The sequence below is a fragment of the Salvelinus namaycush genome, unplaced genomic scaffold, assembly GCF_016432855.1.
Source record: "Salvelinus namaycush isolate Seneca unplaced genomic scaffold, SaNama_1.0 Scaffold2386, whole genome shotgun sequence".
Classification (NCBI taxonomy): Eukaryota; Metazoa; Chordata; class Actinopteri; order Salmoniformes; family Salmonidae; genus Salvelinus; species Salvelinus namaycush.
This window is the reverse complement of record NW_024059215.1, coordinates 5,302-15,264: the sequence shown is the minus strand read 5'-3', so window position 1 is coordinate 15,264 and position 9,963 is coordinate 5,302. Positions and strand designations below refer to the sequence as shown.

General features: G+C 47.2%; 1 protein-coding gene across 1 annotated transcript; it reads right to left on the bottom strand.

Annotated features, from left to right (window-relative positions):
- Window positions 1–426: 426 nt before the first annotated feature.
- On the bottom strand, window positions 427–7,669 carry LOC120038771 (neuronal acetylcholine receptor subunit beta-2-like; the record flags this gene model as incomplete). The annotated part of the gene is made up of 3 exons (XM_038984416.1): window positions 427–579; window positions 3,751–4,870; window positions 7,539–7,669. Coding segments are annotated over 3 exons (1,404 nt in total), but the record flags the coding sequence as incomplete, so codon positions are not given.
- Between the last annotated feature and the right edge of the window lie 2,294 nt (window positions 7,670–9,963).

Genomic DNA, 9,963 nt, shown 5'->3' with positions numbered 1-9,963 from the left:
CTTTACATTTTTCTGATTGGTTGACACAGTTTCCAATCAAGGTTCTGTTACTGAAGCATTAAGTTCTGTACCAGTTGAAGGTGCGACGATATACTCTCAGTAAGCTTGCACAGTCAGCTTGGAATGAAGAGCATTGATTGGCTGGCGTAGCGTTCTACAGGATGTCAAACAATTTAGAGATTGTTAGGGATAACTCCACCTTCCTCTGGGAAAAAGGGAAGAGTTGTCCATCCATTTATCCCTCCTCTGGAAACAGTTCAGTAGAAAGGCTATAAAGGTTAACAGGTGTGGCTTCTGTCCAATTTAGTTCCACAGACTTAATAAAACCCACTTCCCCTGCTGGGCAGGTCCCTCCCTCCTGCCCCTGTCCTGCTGTGCTGATTGGGTCGGGGCGGTGTCCATCGATGCTGCTGGGCACCTGGTTGGTCAGCCATTGGTGTTGGTGATGGTCTTGGCAGTGTAGTTCTGGAACAGTGGCTGGAGGAACATCCCGACCGTTCCGGACACACACACAATTATAAAGATCCACAGGAAGAGACGGTCGATCACCATGGCAACATACTTCCAGTCCTCGCTCACCTGAAGAGGGTGTAGGCAGAGGTTTACATAAGTACAGTGCTTACAGAAAGTATTCACACCCTTTGACTTTTTCCACTTGTTGTTGTGTTACAAGATAGGATTAAAATTGATTTAATTGTCAAAGTGGAAGAACAATTCTAACATTTGTAAAAAATCTATGAAAAATAAAACCCTAATATACAGTATCTTGTTTACATACGTATTGTAACGACCCTGGGTTTATGAGCGCGGATATCAACTCTGCCGCTCGACCATGCTTTTGGGGCACAGTCGATAGCGCGCTGGACTTCGGGCTAGAAGGTTGAGGGTTCGACACCTGCTCCCTGCTGTTTCATTACAGTATTTATCCCCCTGAGTCAATACAGTACATGTTATAATCACCTTTGGCAGCGATTACAGCTGTGAGTCTTTCTGTGTAAGTCTCTAAGAGCTTTGCACACTTGGATTGTACAATATTTGGCCATTATTCTTTTAGAAATTCTTCAAACTCTGTCAAGTTGGTTGTTGGTCATTTCCAAGTCTTGCCATAGATTTTTTGACCTTGGGTTTTAGGTTATTGTCCTGCTGAAAGGTGAATTTGTCTCCCAGTGTCTGTTGGAAAGCAGACTGAACCAGGTTTACCTGCTTAGCTCTATTGCCGATGACAAGCATACCCATAACATGATGCAGCCATCACCATGCTTGAAAATATGAAGAGTGGTACTCATTGATGTGTTATGTCAGATTAGCCCCAAACACAACGCTTTGTATTCAGGACAAAAAAAGTATTACTTTAGTGCCTTATTGCAAACAGGATGCATGTTTTGGAATATGTGTATTCTGTACAGGCTACCTTCTTTTCACTCTGTTATCTAGGTTAGTATTGTGGAGAAACTAAAATGTTTTTTATCCATTGTCAGTTTTCTCCTATCACAGCCATTAAACCCTCTAACTGTTTTAAACCATTGGCTTTATGGTAAAATCCCTGAGAGGTGTCCTTCCTCTCTGGCAACTGAGTTAGGAAGGATGCCTGTATCTTTGTAGTGACTGGGTGTATTGATACACCATCCAAAGTGTAATTAATAACTTCACCATGCTCAAAGGGATATTAGTTTTACCCATCTACCCTTCTTTGTGAGGTATTTGGAAACCTCCCTGGTGTTTGTGGTTGAATCTGTTTTAAATTCACTGCTCGACTGACGGAACTTACAGATGATTGTATGTGTGGGGTACAGAGATGAGGTAGTCATTCAAAAATCAATATTATTGCACACAGAGTGAGTCCATGCAACTTATTATGTGACTTGTTAAGCAAATGTTTACTCCTGAACTTGTTTAGACTTGCCATAACAAAGATGTTGAATACTTATTGACTCAAGACATTTCAGCTTTTCATTTTTAATGAATTAGTAAAACATAATTCCACTTTGACATTATGGGGTAGTGTGTGTAAGCCAGTGACAACACAACATCTACATTCAATCCATTGGACATTTCGGCTGCAACACAACAAAATGTGGAAAAAGTCGAGGGGTGAATACTTTCTGAAGGCACTGTAGATGAAGGATACACAGCTCTCTTTTCTCCTCTTTCTCTATCACTTGTCTCTCTCACTTTCTCGCTCCTTCCCTCCCCCTCACCTATTAAAGGGGGGCGAGAGGAGGGGTTGAAAGGTTCATGTGAGTAGAGACTGGATTCCACCACAGAGCTCTAATGAGGTCTGACACTGAAAGGGGGGGAGGAGGAGAAGAGAGGTGAGGGGAGAGAAAAAGAGACACCGGATGTAGAGGAATAAGGGATGGGTGAGTACTGCAGGGAAGGAGAGGGGGGAGGAGAGAGGGGAGGTGGAGAGAGAATCAGACCGGGTATAGGGGAATAAGGGATGGATGAGTACTGCAGGGAAGGAGAGGGGGGAGGAGAAGAGAGGAGGTGGAGAGAGAAAGAGACCGGGTGTAGGGGAATAAGGGATGGATGAGTACTGCAGGGAAGCGGAGGGAGGAGGAGAGAGAGGGGAGGTGGTGATGATGACTTGAAGAGGACAGGAGGGAGGACCTGAAGTGAAAGAAGGATCAGGTGGGTCTTAAAAGTGGTCGGCATGGAGACGGACGGTAACCATGGAGATGATGAGTGGCGCTGATGGACAGAATTACAAGGACTGTTAATTCACTATGTCAGGGTCTCTCATTCCAGGAGAATGTTCTTTCCTCCCTCTCCATGCCTTCAGGCATCCCTGCCCACTGAAGGAACCCCCCCCCCCTCTGTCGTTCATCCTCCTCTCTTTCTACTCCTACGTAGGGAGAGAGCCCTGTTTTATTCACTCACAATGCTGATGTCATACAGTAGCTAAGATTAAAACTGTGTTGAATATTCAGAGCAGAACAAGTGTAGCCCATGAATTCATTACCATTCACCCATAGTTATTCTCCCTAGAATGTAGCAGTAGGTGGTAGCTATTCATAGGTTGCACCCCCGTCACTCGGTCGCGTCATGCCATTGTTATGAACGTTCTCAAGCCGCCCTGCACCATAGTGGTGCCCAAAAGTCGTGATAAGCCCAGTCCTTCTGAACAGAGGCTATTGACTGTTTAGTCTAAATTACACTATAGTGGACTGGAAATATGATTATATTGCTAAAGTGGGCAAATATTTAGTAGGACACAACTTTGACATCATTATCATGTCATCAAATGTACTTCAAACAGACGGCAAGGAAGTCATTAGCTAGGAAAGTCATTAGCTAGCAAAGTCATTGGCTAGCAATGCTAACGTTAGCTAGTTAAAATCCGGTGGCCTCCCCTCAATCTTCACTAGCTAGCTAACGTTATACTGCATCTAAAGTCAATCTGGCAACATCAAAATGATAACGAAAGGTTTTCCTAATAATTATTTGCCTCCTTTTGAATGTCATTGTATTTCCAAGCCACTGTAATGCACTTTGAATGAAATCTTCATCAGCACTTATTGACTGATTGAGTAGAGTGCTAGGCATCAGTCCTAAAACGAATGTTCAAAACAGTACCGTCTCGAAACAGGCCAATCTGCTGTGAATAAGTGTAGATATATGGCCTTCTAGACCGAGTGTAAGTAACATTCTATGATGTGTATGGCAGAACAGGGTCAAGACATCAGATATATAATGTGATATATAGTTGCAGTGAATGGTGAATAAATGGTGTATTTCTACGTTACTCACGCTCTGGTCGTCGTCTTCAGTCTTCATGTGGTTGGCGATGAAGCGGACCCCGTCGACAGCCTCCTCCAACCCAGGGCAGGCTTGTCCTAGCACGGCCTGGGTCAGGGCTGGGCCCCCTCCTACCTGTTTCCCCCTAGGCCGGTTCCCCTGCCCCCCCTCCCTGCCTTCCCTCAGCCCGTTCAGCCCCTCCATCGACCCCCCTCCTCCCCCTCCTCCCCCCGTGCCCCCTCCCAGCTCCCCTACAAACTGTTTCACCGACGCCTGGTTCACGTAACACGTACAGGGGTCGTTGTTATCCGTGCCACCCCCTCCGCCCCCCAGCCCTAGGCCCACCATCAGCCCCCCGGCGGAGCCCCCATCCCTGCCCCCCTCCCTCTGCTCCTGGCCCCTCCGTCGCTGGCGCAGCTTCTGACGCTCGCAGCTGTTCCGGGGCTGGCGCATGAAGAGCAGCGCAGGCAATTTGTTGAGGAAAACCAGCTTGACCCAGGGAGGCATGGTGTGTGTGGTGGGTGAGCGGTGGTGCACGTTGAGAACACACACACTGGTGACAATAGAGAAGGTCACCAGGACCATGGTGAACATCAGGTACTTCCCGACCAGAGGAACGTCCAGGGAGGTGGGGGGGACGATCTTAGAGATCAGCAGGAGGAACACAGTGAGGGCCAGCAGGACAGAGATACACAGGGTCATCTTCTCTCCACAGTCAGAGGGCAGATAGAACACTAAGATAGCCAGAGAGGTGATGAGGACACAGGGGATGATGAGGTTGATGGTGTAGAACAGAGGTTTCCTGCGGATGATGAAGTCATAGGTGATGTCTACGTAGGTGGGGTCGGCAGGGTTCTCGTTGCGGCGCCCCGGCAGGGCGATGATGTCCCACTCTCCGCTGGGTGTGAAGTCGTCCATGCTGGCCACGTCGGACCTCAGGATCAGGTCGATCTCTGTGCGGTCGTAGGTCCAGGAGCGGAACCTCATGGTGCAGTTCTGCTGGTCGAAGGGGAAGTGTTTGACCTCGATCTTACAGGCTGACTTGTAGATGGCTGGAGGCAGCCAGAAGATACTGCCGTCATGGGAGACCACCGCGTTGGAGTAGAAGGAGACCTCGTACATTCCGTCAGCACTAAGGAAGCAGGGATGGAAAGAGAGAGAACGTTAGACTATTGGAAGGATTTTAGATATTAAAATACAGTATATAAAATGCATGCCCTTTTAAATCTATCACATCTTTGAAAACAAATTAGTAATACATACAGATTAAAATGAGCAGAAAAGAGCGAGACACAGTTTCTCCTATAAATGGGGGTAAATGTAACTTCAGCTCTATGTGTGTCTCATTAGATTTCCTCCAGTCTCACTACAGATCCTTTATCACACAACCTCAGCCACATCTCACACAGACAGGACTGGGTGACAGGAGCAGGACAGGTAAGACTCTACTGTTACAGACAGCCAGGTTAGATGACAACAGAAGATATCTCTCACACACACACACACACACACACATTCTGACTACAGAAAGATGGAGGTCAGACAGATGAGGGTGTGATGCGTATCAGGACTGCAAAGTAACACACGACTCCTTATATAAACATGCTGGTCACTGCTCAGGTGAACATCATCCTTCCTTAACCTGGACACAGCTAGGACAACTCAAGAGAACTCAGGTAGAGAACAGGTCAAATCCCTCAGGTAGAGAACAGGTCAAATCCCTCAGGTAGAGAACGGGTCAAACCCCTCAGGTAGAGTACGGGTCAAATCCCTCAGGTAGAGAACGGGTCAAATCCCTCAGGTAGAGAACGGGTCAAATCCCTCAGGTAGAGAACGGGTCAAATCCCTCAGGTAGAGAACGGGTCAAACCCCTCAGGTAGAGAACGGGTCAAATCCCTCAGGTAGAGAACGGGTCAAATCCCTCAGGTAAGAGAACGGGTCAAATGCCTCAGGCAGGGAAGCGGTCAAACCCCTCAGGTAGAGAACGGGTCAAATCCCTCAGGTAGGGAACAGGTCAAATACCTCAGGTAGGGAACGGGTCAAATACCTCAGGTAGGGAACAGGTCAAATACCTCAGGTAGGGAACAGGTCAAATACCTCAGGTAGGGAACGGGTCAAATGCCTCAGGTAGGGAACGGGTCAAATCCCTCAGGTAGGGAACAGGTCAAATACCTCAGGTAGGGAACGGGTCAAGTGCCTCAGGTAGGGAAGGGGTCAAATGCCTCAGGTAGGGAACAGGTCAAATACCTCAGGTAGGGAACAGGTCAAATACCTCAGGTAGGGAACGGGTCAAATGCCTCAGGTAGGGAACGGGTCAAATCCCTCAGGTAGGGAACAGGTCAAATACCTCAGGTAGGGAACGGGTCAAGTGCCTCAGGTAGGGAAGGGGTCAAATACCTCAGGTAGGGAACGGGTCAAATCCCTGAGGTAGGGAACGGGTCAAATCCCTCAGGTAGGGAACGGGTCAAATCCCTCAGGTAGGGAACAGGTCAAATACCTCAGGTAGGGAACGGGTCAAATGCCTCAGGTAGGGAAGGGGTCAAATGCCTCAGGTAGGGAACGGGTCAAATCCCTCAGGTAGGGGACGGGTCAAATGCCTCAGGCAGGGAAGGGGTCAAATGCCTCAGGTAGGGAAGGGGTCAAATGCCTCCGGTCGGGAAGGGGTCAAAGAACTGAGGTAGGGAAGGGGTCAAATGCCTCAGGTAGGGAACAGGTCAAATACCTCAGGTAGGGAACAGGTCAAATACCTCAGGTAGGGAACAGGTCAAATAACTCAGGTAGGGAACAGGTCAAATACCTCAGGTAGGGAACAGGTCAAATACCTCAGGTAGGGAACAGGTCAAATAACTCAGGTAGAGAACAGGTCAAATAACTCAGGTAGAGAACAGGTCAAAGAACTCAGGTAGAGAACAGGTCAAATAACTCAGGTAGAGAACAACGAAGGAGAGCAATGGAAGAAGGTCAAGATATTGATTACCCTTCGTAAGAAATTAAATCAATGGAACCCATTAGTTTGTGACTAATGTGTTGTTAGTGGTTATGGGGGTGGGGGCTGGGTAAGTAGATCTGTTTAGCCCCTGCCGGTTGGTTAATCAGTGTAAAACGGCATTAGGGAAAGAGGAGATCGAGGCCAGACAGTTCACTTTCACTGATAAGATTAAGCTTACACAGGGTTAAGACACTCCGATAAGATAAGTTACACCGGGCTAAGAGACTACGATAAGATAGGGACTAGAAGACTGGAGTTGAGAAACAATGCTGTACTGTGTGTGTGTGTGTGTGTGTGTGTGTGTGTGTGTGTGTGTGTGTGTGTGTGTGTGTGTGTGTGTGTGTGTGTGTGTGTGTGTGTGTGTGTGTGTGTGTGTGTGTGTTTGTGGAAGTTGGATGCTCTTCTGACTCCTACGTAGAGCAGACAGTTGCTGAAGCACTAGCCCAGAGTATCATGCCTCAACAGCCTTGATTATCACAGCAAACTTGTGGCGCTGATATTTGGGAGTCTCGGCCATGTACTTAGGCTGACAGTATGTGGCCTTCAGATTGCCGGCCTGCAGAGGACAAAGGCAAAGCTGCTACCAAGGTACTGCTCTGTGTCAGCGGTCATGGACAGCTTAGCTGTTTGGAGAAGAAGGTGCTTTCTGTATCTATAAGTGCCCAGATATCCATGTCTTTAAAATGTTTGGATCCTTCTCCACTGTAATGTGATTTGTGGATTCAAATAGTATGACATTGTGCGTGTGTAACTCACTTGTTATACAGCACAACGTCAGGCAGCCAGATGTGTGTGTGTGTGTGTAACTCACTTGTTATACAGCACAACGTCGGGCAGCCAGATGTGTTTGGAAGGCAGTCTGACCTTCTCCATGCCATCAAACTCCTCAGGGACCCACGTCAGACGGTAGTCCTGCCATTCCTGGACACCAATCACAGACCAGAGAACAGAGTTAGTGACCAATCACTCAGCTGAGAAGATTGTTACTAACCAATCATACAGCAGAGAGGAGAGTTAGTGACCAATCACACATCTGAGAAGATTGTTAGTAACCAATCACAGAGCAGAGAGGAGAGTCAGTGACCAATCACACAGCTGAGAAGATTGTTAGTTACCAATCGCAGAGGAAAGTTGGTGACCAATCAAAGGTCATAGAAGAGTGTGAGACCCACAAACAGTTGCTGTGAGCTTCACTTTTAAAATAACACTCAGTGAAATGCATCTTTACTTTCCATAATGATCTTTATGTAAATATTTTCCTATAGAGACCTTTACTGTCCTGTCCAGGAACAGTGTGATAACTCAGCTCCATTAATTAGAGATGTAAGACAGAAGGACTAATGTCTACCATGACCCTATAGTAAGTCAGTTAAAAACACTCACTCAAACACACATCTAATCATCCTGACTGAAATGGCCGCCTGCCAAGGAGGAATCCAGATAGTGTGTGTGACAGTGAATGCGTGTGTGTGTGTGTGTGTGTGTGTGTGTGTGTGTGTGTGTGTGTGTGTGTGTGTGTGTGTGTGTGTGTGTGTGTGTGTGTGTGTGTGTGTGTGTGTGTATGTGTGTGTGTGTGTGTGTGTGTGTGTGTGTGTGTGTGTGTGTGTGTGTGTGTGTGTGTGTGTGTGTGTGTGTGTGTGTGTGTGTGTGTGTGTGTGTGTGTGTCTGTGTGTCTATGCATGTGTGTGTGCGAGTTTGCCTCCCAGGCACACATGATTGAAGGTGCGTGGGTCAGTCACTGACACGCTCTTAGTGACATGCTCATGCTCTTAGTGACCTTGATGGTGGTAGCCCTGTAACTGTGATGTATTATGAGCCATAATGGTCCAGATAGCAGTGGCTCTATGGCTGTTAGGGCAGTAGAAGAACCTTAATAACCATTTACAATGGGGGCTCTGTAACTGTTATTGCTACAGTATATGCCATGTAGAGCCATAATGGCCATGATGCCAGATGCTATATGACTTGAAAATGGTGGCTCTGTGAAACAGTGACGTGTTGTGGTATTATCAGAGCCAGAATGGTGGTGAAAGTGATAGCAGTGACTCTCTTGGCTCAAGACTGGTGTCCTTGGCATCTCCTCTTGGCTATGACCAAGGGCCTCATAAAACACATATGCTCATTCTCTGTTCAATTACAGACCATCAATCACCTTCACACATGCACATGCGTACACACACACAGACACACACACAGACACACACACAGACACACACACAGACACACACATGCGTACACACACACAGACACACACACAGACACACAGACACACACACAGACACACACACAGACACACACACAGACACACACACACAGACACACACACAGACACACACAAACAGGTTTCCAACTGGCTTGTTCATAACTGATTTATACACATTAGTGCATTTACAGCTGTGCGTGTGCATGTGTGTGTGAACCTGTCCAGTGGGTAGTATGTTATGTTGCTGGCCCCAGCTGCAGACACACAGAGAACCAGCCGTGTAGGAGAGGGTCAGAGCTCAGGAGCATGCCAGGATTAGTCCCTCACAACAACAATACAGAACTGTGTCTCTCTCTGCCGCATACTGCAATGTGATGCTCCCGAGTGGCACAGCGGTCTAAGGCACTGCATCTCAGTGCTAGCGGCGTCACTACAGACCCTGGTTTGATTCCAGGCTGTTTCACAACCGGCCGTGATTGGGAGTCCCATAGGGACAATGCTGGGCATGATTGGCCCAGCGTCGTCCGATTTAGGGTTTGGCCGGGGTAGGCTTTCATTGTAAATAAGAATTTGTTCTTAACTAACTTACCTAGTTAAATAAAGGTTAAATAAAATAAATAAAGATGCTGGGTAGCAATGTATTGTACTGTATGGCAACCCTCCTGGGAAACTCTGGTTGTGTGTTCATGTTCCCATTGAATGACCAGAATGTCTGTGTTGAGTTGTAGGAGACTGATACAGGGACAGGTATTTTCAACCCCCTACTGGTTCAGATTGGTATGTCTGCCCATGCCTATTCCTAACTTAGCGGCAGAATGAACAAACACGTTCTTGCACGATGCAATTCGTCGTGTTATCAATTAACAGAAAGGAGAGCATCGTTGCATTCTTAAATGTACATTTAATGAAGTCAGGCTACCTACCAGTTGATTTGGCATCTCAGGAGATAAAAGACAGAGCTACGTAACAGTAGGAGAGGAATGAAGACAGAGGGCTAAGGAGAGAGGAGGTGAAGACAGAGGGATAAGGAGAG